The 21,352-nt window shown below is 36.1% G+C and overlaps 1 protein-coding gene across 1 annotated transcript in view; it reads right to left on the bottom strand.

Moving 5' to 3' along the window:
* Nucleotides 1-279: 279 nt before the first annotated feature.
* LOC150106627 (metabotropic glutamate receptor 4-like) overlaps nucleotides 280-21,352 on the bottom strand; it is a 46,400-nt gene continuing 25,327 nt past the window's right edge. The window contains exons 4-9 of the mRNA XM_090392588.1: nucleotides 19,664-19,818; nucleotides 16,689-16,796; nucleotides 11,620-11,811; nucleotides 9,803-9,935; nucleotides 5,390-6,332; nucleotides 280-952 (exon numbers count right to left, since the gene is read on the bottom strand). Of these exons, the coding sequence (XP_090248714.1) occupies nucleotides 650-952; nucleotides 5,390-6,332; nucleotides 9,803-9,935; nucleotides 11,620-11,811; nucleotides 16,689-16,796; nucleotides 19,664-19,818 (1,834 nt within the window). The 3' untranslated portion in view covers nucleotides 280-649. The remainder of the gene's footprint in view (nucleotides 953-5,389; nucleotides 6,333-9,802; nucleotides 9,936-11,619; nucleotides 11,812-16,688; nucleotides 16,797-19,663; nucleotides 19,819-21,352) is intronic.

The following is a 21,352-nucleotide window of genomic DNA, read 5'->3' as shown; positions in this document are numbered from 1 at the left end:
GTTACTATTTCTGTACCAGTATGAAAATTACCTGAATTCTATGATTAATGGGAAGTCTTGTACGGTGTCCAAAGATCTGTATGTTACCGCACCTTCCTTGTTGCTAACAGGGTAGTAACTGTTCGAAGAACAACTTTTTATTATCTTTATCTATTCTTAAAATTTATTTTTTTTTGGATAAAAGAATGTCTAAGGATTTAAAGATACGTGACAATAACGAAGAGTGCATGCTACATCATCAGTTCACATTATTTTAATTCAGAATATTTTATTGTTTGAACGATTTTTACAAATCAAAGAAGAGGAAATTGCATCTATTAACACCGTCTCTCTTGTTGCATTACTTGACTTCCAAAAGATAAAATACTGTATGCAATTAACGTTAGTTTGAATGCAGTCTGAAATACATAAGGTTCTTAAGACGTAGTTGAAATACGAATCATTAGATTGTATTCAAATTGGCATTTAGACTTCCTAAAGTGCTATCATTCATTTAAAAGGTCACAGTAACACAAAGTTTGAGACGTCAAACATGCGTTTTTGTTTTGTACATTATCATACACAGAAATTGCTTCTCGATAAATATTCCATTGATAACCTTGAGCGAGAAAAGTCATCTCGTTTGAATCAAAACGTGAGATTCCAGAATTCATACCAAACTACCACGGCTTTTCCTGTCTTTGCCATTTTGCGATGGATTGTTGTTATTCAACTTATATCCGCCGCTGGCTGGCCTTGTAGTCCCTAAATTCGGCATTGTTGCAAAAGCGCCTGTATTACGATTGGAGGGCTTAGAATATTCCATACTTGTCGAAGTTCCAATTACTGTAGTGGCGGTACGGACATTTTTCTCTGGTTCCAGCAACACGATATACAATTTTGGCATGAAAAGACAGAGAAGGGGAGCACTGGCGGTAATACTAACACATATGCACAAAGCACTGATTTGAAGCTGGAAAAAAAAAAAGGTTTTAGTAAGAACCTTATTCTAAATTATAACATTCATGCTTATTTATATTTTCAACATAAATAATAAAGAATAAAGCTGTTAATATTATAAATATTTTAATTAATACAAAATGTGATTCTTGTTAAACATCTCTCTCTCTCTCTCTCTCACACACACACACACACACACACACACACACACACACACACACACACACACACACACACACACACACACACACACACACACACACACACACACACACACACACACACACACACACAGCAGCAGCAGCGTTTCGAATTATCTGACCTTTACCCCTACTAATATACTATGCTTTTCGTAAGTGAGTTCACAGTAAAACATGAAAGAAATTTAATATACTTGTATATGTACATGAAAATGTACTAGAGCAATTATGAATTTTAATAATAAAAATAATCATTGTGAAGCTTAAAAGTGATTATAATTAGCCACAAAAAATTATAATTATCAGAAGATAATTATAATTTTTTGTGGCTAAAATAAATGTGTTTTTATGTATTTTATAAAAACTGTATAAAATATTTCTTAAAAGAAATGTAATTCATATTCGTTGTTATTTTTCGAAGTCAGGCAAACGACGTTTGACATTTGAGACGCTTCGAAATAATCCGCTGCTTGCTTTGGAAAATGCAACCTTTAACATGCATTAAATTTAACGCTGTTGAATCACTAACTGGTACATTAAACTAAAGGATTTCCCAGAAACTCTTTGAAAAACAAACACTTAACAGTACGCTACCGTTCAAGCTTAATTATTATATCCCAATATATGCTAAATATTTATAGGTGTTTGCATAATAATCATTGAAAAATAATTCAAAAGTTGATTTTGACCATATTCTATTTTTATTTTAAAAGAACAATAAATATGTATTAGAATTTTATAGCAAAATTGTCTAAACAATTTGCTTTTCGAAAGTTTAAATGTTTCAAGGAGTGATTTAGAGTTGAAGATAACTTAAAAGCATCATATATACAAGCACTGTTATTATAACATCCCATAACAGTATCAAGTGGTATGAAAAACAACAAAGACAATGAACATAGGTAAGAACATAGAAAACTTCAGCTGCATTCTGAATGGAGATCTTATAGAACAAGCAAAATATTTCAGCTATTTAGGCACAACTTTTAGTGAAGATGGCAAATTAAATATCGAAATAGACAACAGAATCAGCAAAGCTGGTATGGTGGGAAGTCAATTGAATAAATTCATATGGAGTGAGAGAGAAATTAGTCGGAACACTAAATTAGCTGTATACAAGACAATGTTCAAACCAGTTTTAACTTATGGATCTGAGAGCTGGGTTAGAAATAAAGCATTTGATCAAAGACTGGATACCGCAGATATGAGAGTTCTTGGGAAAATTGGGGGAGTGAACCGATGGTATCAATAGCAAAATCATATTAAAATAAAGATATTAGAAAGGAACTAACGCATTCCTGTATGCTAATAAAGTTTGACTTTATTAGCATCCAGGAATGCGTTAGCAGAGCTAATCTCGGGTAGTCACTTAAACAGAATGGGAGAGGAAAGATTAGGCTGGGAAAAGACCCAGACGAAGACCAACATGCAGGTGGGTTTATACACAAAAAATTAGAAGACGGAAATACAAGATCTTATAATATTGGAATGTTGCCAGATAACAGGCTAATTTGGATGACAAATTTGTTGATAAGTTGGTCGTGATGTAACTATTTCACATAGTACTACACTGCTTGGAAAGAAGTCGTTGCACACCGTCATGGGCAAGGTGCATCGTGCCATGTAACAAGTCACGTGTTTATAGCCGGTATAAATTGGAGGAATATCATGCTCCCGAGTCACTGTGTCTGGAGGGAAATGACAGAGTTTGAAAGAGGCACTGTAATAAAATGTCATGTTGCAGTTTTATCTGTTCGGTAAAATGTTGACAAATTGGGCTATCCCAAGTCAACAATGAGTGATACCATAATGAGATGGAAGTGTAGGGAGTCAATTGCAAATGATACCCATATTTCACCACATACGGTTTATGCGGTGCAGGGCCCACCACATAAACCATATGTGACTATAGGGTGCTAAGAAAGATAATGTGTAAAAATTGCCATTCATCTGGAGACACGTTGAATGTGGATTTCCGGGCATTGACTGGAACACGAATCGGCACACAAACATTCAGAACCCAATGCTCAAAACATGGGTTTTTCATGGTAGGACCTCGATATGTAAGCCCCACATTACACGAAACAACATGTCCACTGCAGCGTCATCTCCAGTGGAGCAAAGAACATGTACAGTGGGAAGGAAGCTTGGAAAGCTGTGTTATGGAATAAATCACGCTTTACCTTCTGCCGAGCAGAAGAACGGGTGTAGGTGTGTGGCGGATGCCCGATGAGCATCTCTTATCACAGTGCATAACCAAACTATGAAATTCGGATGTGACGGTGTGATGGTATCATCCTATTTTTCCTGGAGAGGTATCTGAACATTCTCGACAATGTAATGCTTCCTACTTTCTGTGACGTTTCTGTGAACTAACCATTGTCTCTTTCAGTAAGCCAATGCACCGTGTCATAAGGCTGATGCTGTAACTGCGTGGTGTTTGTGGACATGAACGTCACCACACTTGACTGGCCTCCATAAAGCTATTATCTCAACCCTTATGGAACATCAATGTGAATAACTAGAGCGTCGGATGAGGTCAAGGGACGTCTGCCCCACATCAATCTAGGGCTTCATTACATGCCTACAGGAAGAATGGTCCAAAGTTCCCATTGATCGCTATCGTACGCTTGTGGAAAGTATGTCCCGTAGGATTGCTGAGGTCAACACAACGAAAGGAAATCCTACATCTTATTTAGGTAAGAACCATGACTGTTTGTTCGTCACCATGGTGTCAGTTGACCTTCCTGTTCACACCTCTCAAGGTGTGAACAGGAAGGAATCATCATCATCATCATCATCATCATCAGGAATTTGATGATGATGATGATGATGATGATGATGATGATGATGATGATGATGATGATGATGATGATGATGATGATGATGATGATGATGATGATGAAGAAAAAATTATTGATGATGAAAAATCAAAGAAATTAGTCATGGACCTCTGACGTGGGCGTCATGACAGTCAGAAGTATCTGATATTTTGAGGAATCACCCGTGTTTTTGTGAGTATGTCAATGATAAAAGTCGTCTGCGTGTTACGACACTTGAAGATTCGAGCTCCCACTTAATCATCAAATAGTTAGCGATGGATTTCATCGCCCGGTGTGAGACCACCGCCCAGATTATTGGAGGTCTGAAGCGGCTTGGAAAATAGTTCATGATTGGTCTGTAGAACATGCTTTCTGAACTATGTGAAAAAACAACAAAAATTACAAAATTAATTCTAAAAAATGAACAAAAAATAACACACAGTACTAATACACCTTGAAAAGTGTATTAGTACTGTGTGTTATTACAATCACAGTACCAATACACTTAGGCTTACAACATTACAACATAGAAATTACACATAAAATAAAATAAAATAAACCTTTTCTATCCGGATCTCCAAGAGTATGATAATTTTTAAGGGAAACTTTAATCTATAAATAGGCAGATACATTCCTCATGGTAAAGGATTCGTTGTTAAAGATGCAAACATTCGACTTCCCCAATTTATATCTTTGTAACCAACACTGATCACCTTCCCACCCTCACTTTATTAACCTCAAAATGCCATTCTCTGTTGTGTTGATAATCAAGATCAGTGTATTTGGTTGACACTAATTTTTATTCCAAGCGCGTATATCTGTTGCAATTGCCATCTCAAATTTAATTACTGTTATACATTACAGACCTTCACTAACTGAAAGTTACACATAATGAGAACACAAAGTGGAAAACTACCTGAGCATCTCCTACTGTGACTTAGTGGGCGTGAACAGATGGTGTAGTTGGAGTTTGAAATGAGCCAATATATCATATTAAAACGATAAAAAAACTAATTATATTTAATTACAATAAGAATAACGCGTACAGCGTGTAATTAGCTTTCCCTTATTTGTAGTCACTTCATTAATTACGTTAAGTGCATTTATAAAATGTACCTGTTTGATGATGGTACTGACATGCATACACAAACTATCCTACCTGTTGATAGGTTTACGCTATTCAGGTTGACAATTTTTGGTGACGGAGAATATAAATCTAAATTATTCTACTTATGCATTTCTTAATAACTCAAAGACAGATAGATAGAGAAGACAGAGAAGTAGGATCGCGGAGAGATAGATAGATAGATAGAGAGAGAGAGAGAGAGAGAGAGAGAGAGAGAGAGAGAGAGAGATGAAAACTAGAGGAAAGATGATGATGGTGAATGAGGAATATATATATGATAAAAAAAATTTCTCTACAATTACCTTGTAGTTCGAGGAGATACCAAAGTATAAAGGGATGAAAGCTAGCCACACAATGCAAGTGGAATACATGGTGAATGCAATGTATTTGGCCTCGTTGAAATTTTCGGGAATTTTTCTCGTTTTGAAGGCGTAGGTGGTACAGAGAAGAATCAGGCACAAATTGAAGAACAAGGACACCATTAGGGACTTACTGGTCATTCCACACTGAAGCACTAGTTTACGTGGATGTCCATAGGGCTCTGCTTTGACACTTGGAGGTTCTATGGTGAGCCAAAGGATTGTCAAAAACAACTGAACCGTTACCAAGGCAACACAAATAGCCAACTGAGAACGAGGACTGATATAATTGGGCCGTTTCGGACTTCGACGACTACGATTGAATATGCGAGATATGCGATTAGTCTTAGTAAAGATGGCAGAATAGCAAATGCTCATTCCCAATCCCACGCCAATCCTGATTGCGCAACACGACACAATATTGGGAGTCTCGAGAATCACAAAAGTCATGGCGTAGTTAAGCAGAATGCCTATAAGCAGAACGTAGCATAGTTCACGACCGGATGCCTTCACTATTGGAGTGTCTCTGTAATAGATAAACACCGAAAAAGTGCAGAGAGTCGCCAAAATACCTACGACTGCTATAGCAGCAGGAACCAGAGCCCAAGCGGTATTCCATTCGATGTATTCGGGTTTCAGAGACACGCAAGAAGTTCTGTTGGAGTTGGGAATGGAATTATTAGGACAATTCTCACATTGGTTTCCAGAAACGTAATGTTCCTCGCCGCAAGGGAAACATTCCCAACAACAGGAATTGCCAGAGTTGCTTGTCGCCTGACGGATTTCTCCTATCCCGCACACACGTCCACAGAAAGATTCTGGTACCTTGACGGTCAGATTATCATCAGGAGTCCTCCACTGTAATTTATTCTCATCGATCCGAAGTCTGAAAAAAAAAGATACTTATTAATAGTAAATAATAATTACTGTTATAGAAACTATATATATCAGAGCCTCCTTATGTATGATAGCAATGTATGTGGGGTCTATGGCTGCGTATTTACATTTCTGATTCTATAATGCCAGAACACTAAAAGAATGTGTGTTATATGTTTGGTGTGGTCCGGGATTAGAGAAAGGTTTTTATTTTTAGTAAATTTCCAAGTTAGTCGATCTATGACGCAAATAAGTAAGGTTTTTTTTTTCCTGTCAAAAACTTAGGATTTTATTTCCGTATCCCAGAGCAATCGATTACTCTTTAGTCCTAACACATGCTTACAAAATCATCAGTAGCCCTGAGCTCAGCTCACCGACCATTGATTCAAGAGCCAACACCCACCAGAGAACCAATTACCCACCGATTTCCAAATAGTTAGCGCTAGAGGACTCTGCCTTCCTTTTTAAATTAAAAGGAGTCAGAGAGAGAGTTTATCCAAGTCCGTGCCACACGGACTTGGATAAACGTCGACTGTAGTTTCCCTATAAATGATACTTCCCTGTACTACGAAGGTGTGTATTATAAAGTATTTAAATTCGGCCAAAAGAAACTCGCTGCTGAATATATATATATATATATATATATATATATATATATATTAAAGATACGAAGCAATTTTATAAGCTATGTTTTTTTATCCTTTTCCCAAGTAAGCAAACAGACAAGTAAATCAAGTTTGCGGCTGCACGTAGTGCAACACTAGGCAACTCGTTGTAAAGATGGGGTAAGCTCTGATCACTATTCTTAATATTTACCCTTAATGGAAGGCACATCTCCTGGAAGATATGTATGATGCTATGTATTAAAGGCAAGGGCCACTACCCATACCGGTTTCGACCTTTATTTATTGAGGTCTCGTCAGTGGGAGCCAGACTTAAAAAATGCCAAGGGTGAAGTAATACGGAGCTTATAAATATTTTACCAAAACCAATTGCCATAAGGTGCTTTGACCTCATTAAATAAAAATCTCAGGATGAGAGTCATATGGAGAAAGTTTGCTCCACCTTTACCACGAGTTGCTTAGTGTTGCAGTACGCGCAAACTTGACTTACTTGTCTGTTTGCTTACTTGGGAAAAAGGATTAAAAAAAATCTAGCTTATAAAATTGCTTGGTATCTTTAACATAATATAATATATACCCAAGGTAAAAATATACCCAAAGTAAAAAACTTTCTACATATATATATATAATCCTATCCTGTAATTAGTGTATTACTGAAGATAATTTGAGAGAAAAAAAAAAAGACTGAGTTCATGTAGTATTGAAGAAGATGACCATGTTCGCACCCCATTGAAGAAAGATATGAAAGTTTAAGATCACCGGTTGTAGAGGATCTTGAAGTTTAGGATATTTGTGCTACACTGCACAATTTAGTTTGTCAAATGAGTATCATCCCCAAAAGGTATGAGTATCATCATAGGATTATTTATATATAGGAGAAAGACGGCCTCAGACAGTCCTGCATTAGTGGAGAAGGTGAAAGTGAGAAAGCTGTCCCTTCACCCTTCAGGAAAGAAGCCAACTACTCAATTTTGGAGGATATAAGGGAGAGTAAAAGAGAATTTTTCTGAAAACGGCAATCGATACTAAATACGATCACATATTCTGGAAGAGCAATAGCATCACGTGTTTCATGTTTCTTCAACTTTTCATAACATGTGCCTGGTAGGTGATGCAGGCTAAAAGATCTGCCTTGGATCTTGAACAGAGGAATCCATACTAATGGCAAACCTCTAGATAATAGAGTAGTTGACTGTTAATGGCCTTTTACATTACTTAGAAGACTGGGGTGAGAGCGATGGGTCAGTATTTAACGGAAGACTGTTATTTTCCTTTTTGTACTAATTTGAATAAATATATATTTGCTTCCATGCATTAGATTAAGCACCAGCTGAGCATAAAATGTAAAAGGTTCCTGATGTCAGTGCCACTTCGAGCTTCGTGTTTTCATCCTTAACCCTTTCATCTACAAGGCGTTAATTCTGGAATACAATTAGAGAGATTCTATCAGAATCTAAATACCTTTTTTGTATCTTATTTACTCAATATTCTGATGTCTTTTTATCTAAAGACCATAAGAAATGTACTTTTTCTGATATGGTAAGAGATGACTTAAGTTGGTCTTCTGTGCAAAAGTTTCTGTGACGAATGGCGCCAGGAGGTTATCAGACACGATCAGATGCTTTGGATGAAAGAGAGGTGGAAGTATTGGTGAAACGAAATTGCGTCTGATGACTTTTGTAAGAAGTCAGAAGACATGGAATATCTGCCACTTAGGAGAGTTTCTGCTTTTTATCCTTTCAAGGCTACATTTGGATTTGTTGCCTTGAACTTGTTGCATGCTTCAGACTGTAAGCTGAGCATAAAACTGAAATTTTTGTCCTAGGATATCTTGGTATGTTGGTTGATGTTAGTTGATTTATTTTCTTGAACTGCCTTAGTACACTTGATGGCTTGGAAAGTAGGCAGGAAGTCTGGGTGGGGTGGAGAATAAATTCCTTCATGGAAGTGAGAAAATTTCTATAACTCGCTCAGAGTAGGAGTTTGAATCATAGGAATGGAAGCAGTAGGCTGACGGAAAGCAAGATGAGACGTTTTAGAGGTCATCCACTTGGTACTCTTGTAGGACACAAGAGTGCCACAGGGTTGGGAGTGATTGCTGGAGAGATCGTTCTGTAAGAGAGTAAACTTGCACAAGATTATAGTGTAAGGATCAAAGATATTGAGAAAATGGAGAGTATAATCGGATATTCTGGTTGGTAGGTGTATTACATCATGTCTTATAGCAAATACTTCCGCATTCCTTCCAGCTTAGTCAATGGGTTTACAAAAGAGAAGCTAGTTGGAATTGTGAACATTAAGGTAACCTAAGAGAACTTTGATATTTGAGTAACTGGAATGTAGAAATTCATGGTTATAAGAAGTTGAATTTGTAGATAAGAAGTTGAAGAAATCCAAGTGGTTTTCATAATTTGAAAAACACAGCAGATGAAAATTACTGACATACTAACATGATACCGGTAATTAAGCTGCTCGCATAGCCCTGCCAAGACAGATATTAGTCCCCCCACACACACACTTATATTATATTATACGAGATAAAATTAACCTCCGTTTGTAAGTAAGAGTACAGAAATGTAAATCAGTGCGGTTAGTTATGCCACCACATTCCCGTACACATAGGAGATATGCATAAATTTCGAACAGTTAAATTTTTATCACCTTTTCATGCAACTATTCGAAACATGTTGTGTCATTTGTCTATGATTTATTGACTCTTGGTATTATTATCGTATTTATTTATTTTTTTGCTTTTCATAGCTTGTCAAAAAGTCTACGGTTTTCGTGCAGATCTCAAATCTTATTGGAATTTTCAAACAGCAATGCTTTTTTTTAAAAAAAAACATTTCGTACTCACTTTTCTGTACTACTCCAGTTACCAATAAGCACATATTCATATATGCCGTTACGTTTTTGGAACTGGTAGACGTTGTACCTTCCTGGGGGATCTCCATCTTTGTCAAAGGTAATGTATCCATTTTCCTGAATACCTAAGAGCAAAATAATGTAAGATTATTGTAATGTAAGAGCATACATATGAATAATACTGTACCTTTTTTTACATACCAAACACAAAAAAAAAACTGAATAAGTGGTCAAATGATTTCTATTGCATTTTCCGATTACATTTATTCAAACGGATGCAACAAAGCAAATTTAAATAGATGGAATTTGTTTTCTAAAAAAAAAAAGTATGCACGTTCCTTCACATTATTCATCACCTTTATATATCATTCAGAGGTGATGACAATTCGACAGTTGTGGGATGTTCCATCAAAACTTTGTCGAGCCACCTCAATGCAGCCATATTAATGCAGCTATTTTAGTTTCAAAACAAGACAAACTTTACTGGGGGAAAAAATAATATATTTTGAGAAAGTATGACTATGGATGATTATACAAGGTGGGCCATAATTAAAGAGGAGATGTTCAGAGCCCTGCAGCATACAATATATAGGACGAAATTCAACCAAACTTAGTGTAAGTACACTTCGGAACATTGAGTTTTTATTTACAGAAGATAAAAAATAAAATTTTTTTATCTGTCATTAGAGGACATTTGGCGGTATAAGAGCATGATATTTGGATAATCTCGCTGTTTCTACTGATGAGTTGGTGGATATAAGGAAGACTGAAATGGATTCGCGCATTTCTGATGAGAATGAAGTGCTTTGGATCTCACCTTACCGGAACGTGCGTTGCTAGTCAAGCTTTACTATCAACAACTAGGTAACGCTAATGCCGTCTTCGAAAATTTCGGCGTTTGAAGGATAGGAGCTAAGATCCAATGACAATAACAATTTTAGAAAAATGATTTGAAAATAGCGGATTTTTAGTAGTGAGGCCAGGACGAGGGTGCAAAAGGATTATTCCTCAACAAGTTGACGAAGTTACAACTGCCGTCATGGAACAAGGAATGACTAACGCACAAGGATCAAGCAGTGCTCGGGCAATATCAAGGCAACTGGACATGCCATACTCAACTTTGTAGCAAACTCCTGCTTCAAATGCTGAGGTTATTCCCCTACAAGATCTCTCATACTCAAGCTTTGCTTCATGGTGATTCGAAAACTCGAGTGCAGTTTGCCCTGACGTTCTTAGCTCAAATGGAGGTGGATGATGCACGGCCGTGGAATAGCTTGTGGTGTGACGAGGCACATTTTTATCTGAACGGTAGTGTTAACCCACATATTTGCCGCATTTGGGCTGTGAATAACCCTTGTGTTCCATCAGACCCCTTTACACTCACCAAAAGTCAGTGTGGTGTGGATTCATTGTATAGTTTATTATCGATCCGTAATTTTTCGAAGAACTTCGCCCGACAGGACCAGTGGCTTGTACGGTCTCTACTGTTAGGTAGGGAGAGATGCTCCGCAACTCAGCAGCGAAGATGCCCTGACCCTACCATATTTATGCAGGATGGAGAATGCCAAATAAAACGAAACTTTCCAAGTTTCAAAAATGTATTGGTATTATATTTATCTACCAACAGTTCGAAACAGTTGTTAGGACAGTATAGGAACTAAGAAAGGCGAAAATAGAGGACTCCTGGACAGAGTTGGACATTGGACCAATATGCCAGTGTGTGTAAATTTATACAAAGTAGGATATTTAAGATATTAGGATATTTAAGATGAAAATAATTATATAAAACATCATTTTTATTATACGTACTCTTAAAAGATGTCTCTTTTATGTACTCCAATAATTTCTGACCAGCTTTTTCACTTGCAAAGTTGCATTGCATGATGTCGTTTGGGCACTCTGCATGGATCATGCGGTGAAGTGCATTGGCCATGGCATACACTGCATCGATTACATACGGAACTAAACCTTCTTGTGTGTAGACATAATTATTCTTTTTGCCTTCAAAAAAAAAAATGAAATATTCGTTTTAAAAAATGATCAGTTTTATAAAACCGGGAATTAATAATACCAAATGAAACCAATGCTAACAATAATGCTATTAATGTGAGATATTAATTCAGAAAAATCATAGTTTATGTCTTAGAGGAGAAGTCCTAAGACATGCGATTCAGAAGAGGAGACGCACTGGAAAGAAAAGGACGAGATAATAAAGTAATAATTTCTTACATAAGCACTCTGAGTGGTTAAGGGTTAGACATTCCGCTTTTCCTATTCTAGAGTTCAAACATGGAATTTTTTTCAAGCCACTTCCGGCTTGAATTAATTCTTTTCTTAGGCACAAATGAGTTGAAACGTGAGAAATATGCAATGATAGAAGATATGAAACAGTTAGAGGAAGCAAAAATGAAGAGTAAGAAAGTAGATATTGTGAGTCTGCTGCTTCTGATAGAACAGACTGAAAGAAGGGCTATGGTTGCCAATGAGTCAATGAGAAGATTGTGCAGGAAGAATGGTTTATCGATGTGTAGAGTGAATTTCATGAACGTAAAGACTGGTATATGCCTGATGGACTGCACTGAAATAGTTTTGGGATTAGAAGTTTGGAGGAAATGTTGTTTAGTGAGATTGTGGTACTGGAAAACCAGGCAAACTAGAGATATTAGGAAGGATGAAATCAAGCACGTGTCTGACCACCTCTGTGATAAACAAGCATGATAATGATTATGTAATGCCGAATCGGATTTCACAGGTCCGCAATTTAAATGGGTTCGTAATGACATTACACAAGGTAACTATTGGGACAAAGGGACATTGAAATGCATGTACACGAATGCTAGCAGTATCAGGAATAAGGGTGAGGAGTTTTCGGCATTGGTAAGCTCTGCGTAGCCAAAATTTATATTTATATAGGCATCTGTGAGTCCTGGTTGGCAGAAAATGATAGAGTTACAGTGATAGAATGTAAAGGGGATTGTATTTTCAGGGAAATAGAAGGAAAAGGACAGGAGGTGGGGTATTGCTTATGATAGTTGCAGAATTGCAACCAACAAATTAGAAGTTAAAGAGGATATTAGGTCTGATGGAGATGGCTCATTTGAGGCTGTACGGTGTGGAACAGAGGCAAATATGTTGTTGGGTGATGTTATAGACCAGGAGATCCACGAGAAGATGGAGATGGCATGTTTCTGCAGATTAGCACAATGAGTGCAGGCCGAACAATTATTATGGGAGACTTTAACTAGGGGGAACATCGATTAGAGGGAAGAAAGGGGACATGGCAAGATCGAAGTGGAATTTATACAGGAATAATTCATGAAACAACATGTCACACAGGGGAGAAGAGATTCGAGGGTGTTGGATCTGATAATAGCATCAGAAGGCGTATCCATAACCAAGGTAGACACTCTGCCTCCAATTAGGGAGAATGACCATGCAGTCCTGTTTCCGGAAGTTGCCAAACATGTGGAGTTCTCTGTCAAGAAGGGGGTTTATGTTCAAGTATAAGGCTGGTAATTATGAGAGACTTAGGAGTCAACTGGGAACAGTGCCATGGATTGAGAAGCTACAAGGAAAGAATGTCAGCACTGCATGGGAAGTGGTCAAAGATTATATGAAAGTATCAGAATGCATATCCAAGGTCAAGAGGATAAACCAGGTTGGAATTAAGTGGATGAGCAGTACAAATTGCCAGCAAGAAGGGTGACTAGTATGGTAAGGAAGGCCAAATCAGACTATGAGAGAATATTAATATTAGCCAAACAGGTCAAAATAAACTCAAAATAGTTTTTTCATTATGTATCAAGTAAGAGAAAAATTTACTATGATAGAATGACTTTAAACGATGTTCATGGTAGGAAGGTGACTGAACCAAAAGAAATAGTTGAATTGCTGAGTGATCATTTTGCAAAGGTGTATCATCCAGCTAGTGGTGATTTTTACAGTTTCTGAAGTTAGAGAAATGCATACCAATATTGAGGTAGATGAACAGGAGGTGTTCAGTATATTAAAAAATACGAATGTGACACAGCAGTGAGACTGAATGGCATATCAGCCCTTGTTCTGCGTGAATGTGCAAGATAATTGGCATTGCCTCTGACGAAGTTGTTCAGTCTAAGTCTCAGCTCTGGTAGGGTTCCAAGGGAATGGAAAGAGGGTAAGATAGCACTATTACATAAAGGTGGCTCCAAGACAGAGGTAGCAAACTACAGACCAATTAATATATCGGGAGTGGTTGTTTCTCCTACACCTATGGTCTGGGGACTGGATCCAAGGTTTGTTGTGGTACTGATATAGCATCTACAGTAACTCTGCCATTCAACTTCCGAGTGCATTTATTGCTTGCCAAGTTGTTGAAATGTAAAATACAACAGTTAGTGTATAGGGATGCGATACTCTATGGTGTGCAGCATGGGTAAGTCCTGTCTTAGTAACTTATTCACATTTTATAATACAGCGACAGGAGAATCGGATAAAGGTAATGGCTACACCGTGATACTGCTCGACTTTGCCAAAGCATTTTACAGAATACAACATGGAAAACTATTACAAAAACTGGAGCAAATGGGAATGGATAAGGTTAGTAGCATGCATAGGGAGGTGGCTAACAGACAGACACCGGAGAGTAGTATATGATGGTGTAGAATCTATGAGAACGATGGTGACTAGTGAAGTACCTCAGAGCTCAGTACTGTGGCCATTACTCTTTAATTTGTATATCAATGACATAGGAAAATATTTAAGAAGGGATATTCAGTTGTTTGCTGATGATACAAAACTGGGGAGAGCAATAGTTGAAAAAGTTGATGTAGATATCTTACATGATGATTTAAATAATGAGCAAAGGATAATGATTGTCAATTTAATGTTACAAAACGTAAGTTTATGCATTTCTGGTTGAAAAGGTTCCATATGGTGTATCATATTAATGGTATTGGTTTTCAGGAAATTGATGAGGCTAGGTGGACTTGGGGATAATGGTGAACAAAGAGTTGAAGTTCAGAGGGTATATTGCAAAAGCTGGTAAAACAGCAGAATGAATTACCTGGTTGTTGAAAAATACACTAACACGTAAAGATAAGGAAATTATTATCCCTCTTTATAAGGCTATGATTTTGGCCACTTCTAGACTACTGCGCACAGATTTGGTCATCTGAGTTTCTTGGGGACTACGAGGTGGTCGAAAAGATTCAGAGACGAGTGACCATGAGTGACCATCATGGTAACTCATTTGTTGCCGAGAAACAAGCAAGTAAACACACAACACACACAATGTGACTGCTGTTTTGTGATTCATGTTTTGAATGTTGTTAACCAATTTCTTCTTTCCCTGACGATATCCTCGTAACATAACAGTTGATTTTAATAAATTCTAGTTTTCTATAAATGTGTTAGCCATACTTAAAAAATAATACGTTACTTGGCATAAACATTTACATAATATGAAAATAATTTGAATAAGCTTTAGTTTTTTTATTGTACCAGTCAATAAAAAAAATCCAGTATTCATTATGAATGCAGTTACACAAAAATAGTTGAAAAATTATAACATTTTCAACTATTTTTGTGAAGAAGACGAATGACGTTTGCTGTATCACATCTTCATCACGAAAATATGGATATTTTTCGCGTATAATTCCAGCTAGTTACAGTGGAATTTTTTTTTTAAATTTCCACTATAACTAGGTGGAAAAATTCTCTTTTCCTTAAAAGGACTGGCTAGATGGGCGAAGCAAGGATTCTTTTCATATTCCCCGTTATTTGATGAGGAGAGTGCAAGAACAGGGAGCTATATAAAGCTCTGATCATGGCAGGAGAGTAACAACAATAGCCGAGCCTCAGTTAGAACTTCATTGGCTACAGCATTGCCATGCATTACCTTCCAAGGGTATTGATCACCGCATCTCATGGTCGATCTACCAAATTTTATCCAATTTTCTTTTCCTTATAGTCCTTAAAGGGGCGAAGCAACAATGCTTTTCATCTTCCCCGTTATCTATCGGACACTGTAGGGATAAGGTTATTGAGCTATTAAAGCTCTGATCATGGCAGGAGGGTAACAGCAATAGCCGAGCCTCAGTTAGAACTTCATTGGCTACAGCATTGCCATCCATTACCCTCCAAGGGTATTAATCACCGCATCTCACGGTTGATTACCACCAAATCTGACATCTGTCCAATTTCCTTTTCCTTATAGTCCTTATAAGGACTGGCTTAAAGGGGCGAAGCAAGAATGCTTTTCATTTTCCCCCGTTATCTGTAGAGGACAGTGTATGGATAAGGTGTTATTAAGCAATTAAAGCTCTGATCATGGCAGGAGAGTAACAGCAATAGCCGAGCCTCAGTTAGAACTTCATTGGCTACAGCAGTGCCATCCATTACCCTCCAAGGGTATTAATCACCGCATCTCACGGTTGATTACCACCAAATCTGACATCTGTCCAATTTTATTTTCAATCATGTGTGAAAATTAAATACTTGTATATAATATAAAACAAAAGGTGTATTTAATTATTAGTTACATAAAAAGTTTCTATTAGTTGTCTTGGCCATATATTAGTTCAGTTTCTAAGAAACATTTATATTGCTTCATTTTAGTATACCATATAAGGACTGGCTTAAAGTCCTTATATAAAAACAAAAATTTAATTAAAAATATGATAATGAAAAAGTATTAATAATTCATAATACTAGTATTGCTTTTGAGTTTTTTCAATTCTAATTATATGACATAAATGAAATGAAATCATAACAAGTAATTCAAACAAAGAAAAAAAAAGATATAGTGTTAATTATGTATAAATTTCCTTTCGCATACACTGCAAATATTTTTTTTTATCCTATTCTCTCATTACTAGATTCAGTTCTGAATTTATTACCTGTAGAATCTTGGTTATTAGCATTGTAGTTGATATGAGTCAAAAATTCATCGAACCATTTGTACTGGTCTCTCATTTTCAGCCTTTGTTTAAAGTACTGGTTGAAATCTGTTGCAAAAGCATGTAAATAAAATATTTAGCATTACTTATTAAAATATAAAATTTATGGATATCTTAATATGTTTAATACACACACACACACACACACACACACACATATATATATATATATATATATATATATATATATGCTTGTATTAAACATATCAAGATATCCATAAAAAAATATATATATATATATATATATACATAATACATTATACATACAATTATTATTATATTAAACATGTATAAATGGACAATAATCAGATTGAACAGAGGAGGAAATTATCTTTCTCTGTTAAGTGTTTCTAATATTATTTATATTTGTATATTTTCATCTTATTCTTACTCACGAACGATTGCAAACCTAAGTACATTAGAATGGGTGGGATTAAAAGTTTTGTTTTTAATTGTATTATACTTTTATTAGATCCTCATTAGCTGAGTTGGTATAAACGAACTTTTTCGTTGGAAAGGCCCGGGTTCGAATTCTGTCCATGACGTGAGGAACCTCGATCAGGTGTTTTCGATCAAATGGTGAGTTGGTTGATTTCATGCAGAAGTCGAGGGTATTTTCATCCCTGAAAACAGACAAATCGGCCCTGTGAACAGATGGAACTACAAGCATAAATATTTGCCCTTAGGGGATGTACCAGAGGAATAGCAAGCTGGCTTCATTAACTACCTTAAGTGCCTCATTAAGAGAACTCAACTCCTCTTTGATATACGAGAATTTGATGGATCAATATTTTTTTATCATTTTATTATTTTTTTTTCTATTCATGAAACTCTTCTGTCAGATGACAGGCTGTAAGGTGTGAGTGAGATATCAGTCTCACACCTGAAGGGCATTGAAAAACATTCATGAACAAAATAAAAAAAACACCACATGGATTAAGGAAATTGGATCAGAAATTAAAGCAAAATAGATGCCAAATGTTATTACTACAGAGAGTTGAATTTGGTGAAAGCCTCAAACTAGCTTATATATAGTCAAATGACACAATTTATCTCTTGCAATTAGGATTGATAGAAGTTAAAGGTTATCTGGGAATACGTTTCTTTTCGTAAAAGATAAGGAGAAAACCCTAAGTAACTATCGTCCAATGAAATACCTGCTAACGAGTTGCCTCAGTCCCGAGGATACTTCAGGCGCAAACTTTGCTTGCTTACCGTTGGATGAAGGATTAAACTAAATTTATTATAGCCTAACCAAGTGGTAAAAATCTTCCAACATCTTTCTCTAAATCCAGAGTAATTTAATAATAAGGTGAGACATCTCTTGGCAACTCGTATAGGTAAATATGACTTTTCCATTGCTTCCACCTTAGTATCACCACCTCTGGGTCTGGCTCCCAATGATGAGACTTCAATAAAGGTCGAAACCGGTCTGGGTAGTGGCCCTTCCCTTAATGCATAACATTATATTATACATGTCGGCAAGGAGATGTGCTTCATTATGGGAGATACTAAGACAAGTAGTGATGAGGGCTTGGTCCACCTTTACCACGAGTTGCCTCAGTCCTGAAGATACTTCAGGCGCAAATTTTGTTTGCTTACACTTGGATAAAGGATTAAACTAAATTTATTATAACCTGCTAACTATGTTTAAACTGTTTATTGCAGCAGTCATTAATCGTAATATAATATTTAAAATAAAAATTTTGGTGATCATTAATATGCTGAGACTACTGTTTTTTTTATTTAATATATGTGTTAGTCGAAATGATGAGGCTACCGTTTACTTACATTTATGCTATTTAGACTCCCACCGGTTAAGTTCATCATGTATAAATTTCTGTTTGCGCAATATAGTTTTCGTTATTGTTGTTTCTTGTGGAATTCCATGGATCAGAAATTATTTTCATTATTTAAAACGCTCAAATTAGAAATTCGAAGGAGCATCTGCATATACCAGAAGGCATGGTAATATGCGGGAGGATGTATGCCTGTTTTTTTTTTCTCCTCCATATAAAGTGACCAGCTTGATGGCTACAAATTCTAAAGCGGGATTTTTATTAGTAATCAAATATTAAATGTATTTTAAACTCATTTGTACAATATACATAGCCGTTATCTGTTGTACAGAAACACAAAAAGTAGTTTTTCATTTCTGTTCGTATTATCGATCAAATACACTTTCCAAGTTAGATGAAATGGAATTAGACTTTGTGGAGGCTTGTAATGGCCTTTCATGTCTGGTCTTCAGTGCAGGAGCGTGAGTTTTATCCCTCCCCCTCTCTTCTCATGGTGTGGGTGACGACAGTGAAGACTCTGCCAGTTAAATTTTAGACACCCAACTATTCTCCCACCAGAGGTTTCACGACATTCCGCTGATCAGTCACTGAATGTTATATGGGACCAAACTTGATAGTATATAGCGAATCTAACTCTCCGACCAACGAGCGAAAAGTCTGTTGCTACTTACTTTACTAGTCGTATCTGACGGGAGTCCGATTGTGATGGTATGTTCAAAGAACAGTCGAGGCCACTGGATTTCCTCAGTTGTGGAAGGTATTACGTCTCCCTACGCTTCACTCACAACATAATGAAATACACTTTTACTGACAATCGAAAAAAAAAATCTTCCACAAAAAAAAAAAAAAAATTAATGCATAAAAACAATAAAAATCCGCTGAAAATTTCACATCATTTTATCCACATATGCTTTCTCATCAACAATAATGTGCACTACTAGTTACAATCATCAAGTCCACACACACACACACACACACACTATGTAACTAGTCTTTTTTTTTCCCTTCTTTTCTTTCAAATGTATATTTTTACCAAAGTTTAAAACGTACATTTTTTAAATTTCACTCAGAAAACTATAGGAATACTTCAGTTTTATTTAAATTAATAACTTTTACCTTTTACAGGGGTACTTGTAGGAAGCAACGTAATAGCCCCTTCGGCGGATTTTTCATGATTTTTGATGATGTATTGTTTAGCGCCCCAACTGTCACTTCCAATCCACAGAAAATGTCCACCACTGTAAAACTTCTCGCTAGCTTCTAAGAGTTTCCTGAAAAACGGAATTCAGTATCAATGAATCCTATTATAGCATTCTTTAATAATGCTGACTTTATTCATCTTGTAGTTAATAATTGTATCACAACATTATTTTTAGGTGTAAATACTATTTTTTTTTATTTCTAAACGTGTTGGATGACTAATTTCTTCACTTTCATAAATAACAAAACAATATAAAATCATCAAATAAGAGATAAGATTAAATCTATTAAATCTGCCATTTAGTCGCAATAATAAATCAAACATTACAGGAATATTATATAAGAGACCAAAAGATGGCAGCACAGTACACAATGGTATGCTTCAGTTCAGAATAGATAGTCTTTTCGCCTTCCTATCACGAGCAGTGGATTCCAATGTTTCATGTAGGGTTAGAGAAGGTTTATAAGTGGTAACACTTAGAAACTTGAAAAGATTTATAAGTGGCTTCAAACCAGGAAATGAAAATAATTTCCTAGTTGATGGTGCCACTTTGCTGCTATGTTATGCTTTCTGACTTTTTTTGTGGATGGAAACGTTATAAAAGTGGGGGGGGGGGGGAAATAAAATACTATCCTCAATGAAGTTGTTACTGATATAGCAGATGTGACTGTGCTTGAATAATTTCGTTATTCATTATTTACGAATAGAACGCAGATTTTACTAGAAAGTTTTCTTTTGAATATTCCTTCGAGTGTTTTATCTGAATCGAAAAATATCAAACATATTATTTTGTTTTATTATGTATCTCACACCAACACGAAAGGTTGTAAATTCCTCAGTATATCAGTACCATAGTCAGGCCAAGGAATGTTTTATGAATATTTTTCTTTTATTTATATATATTTTATACAAATATAAAGTTTTATTTTAATAATCAAAAATAAAATTATTAGCTTTTTTTATTCCTTCAATAAAATGGATAATATTCCTACACCGTAATCTGAAATTCATCCTCATTAATTTTTAAAAATTTGTGGCATGATATTTTAGAGTTGGTGACATGGATAGAATCCAATACCCTTGGAGGGTAATGAATGGCAATGCTGTAGCCAATGAAGTTCTAACTGAAGCTCGGCTATTGCTGTTACCCTCCTGCCATGATCAGAGCTTTAATAGCTCAATAACACCTTATCCATACACTGTCCTCTACAGATAACGGGGAAGATGAAAAGCATTCTTGCTTCGCCCCTTTAAGCCAGTCCTTATAAGGATAAGGATATTTTAGAGTTTTATTTTAAATTTTCTGTTATATAGATATGATTTGATAAGTAGAACTAGTGGTAATGGAATACCAACTTTGTGTAGTTTAAAAATTAGTCCATGATGCCACACTCTATCAAATGCCTGAGTGAGGTCCAGAAAAATTGCGCCAGAATGTTGGTGCCATTCATACCCTTGGGTTATATGTTCGATAACGCTGTAAATTTGTAGCGTTGTGGAGTGATATTTGTAGCGTTGTGGAGTGATATTTGTAGCGTTGTGGAGTGATATTTCTAAAGACGAATTGTTCATCTTGAATTATATGGTTGATATCTGTTGCCTCT

Source organism: Typopeltis vanoorti, chromosome 5 (genome assembly GCF_054136105.1).
Source record: "Typopeltis vanoorti isolate ZY-2024b chromosome 5, IOZ_Tvanoo_1.0, whole genome shotgun sequence".
NCBI lineage: Eukaryota > Metazoa > Arthropoda > Arachnida > Uropygi > Thelyphonidae > Typopeltis > Typopeltis vanoorti.
Note: the sequence above shows the minus strand (reverse complement) of the source record. Positions and strands in the feature narration are given on the sequence as shown.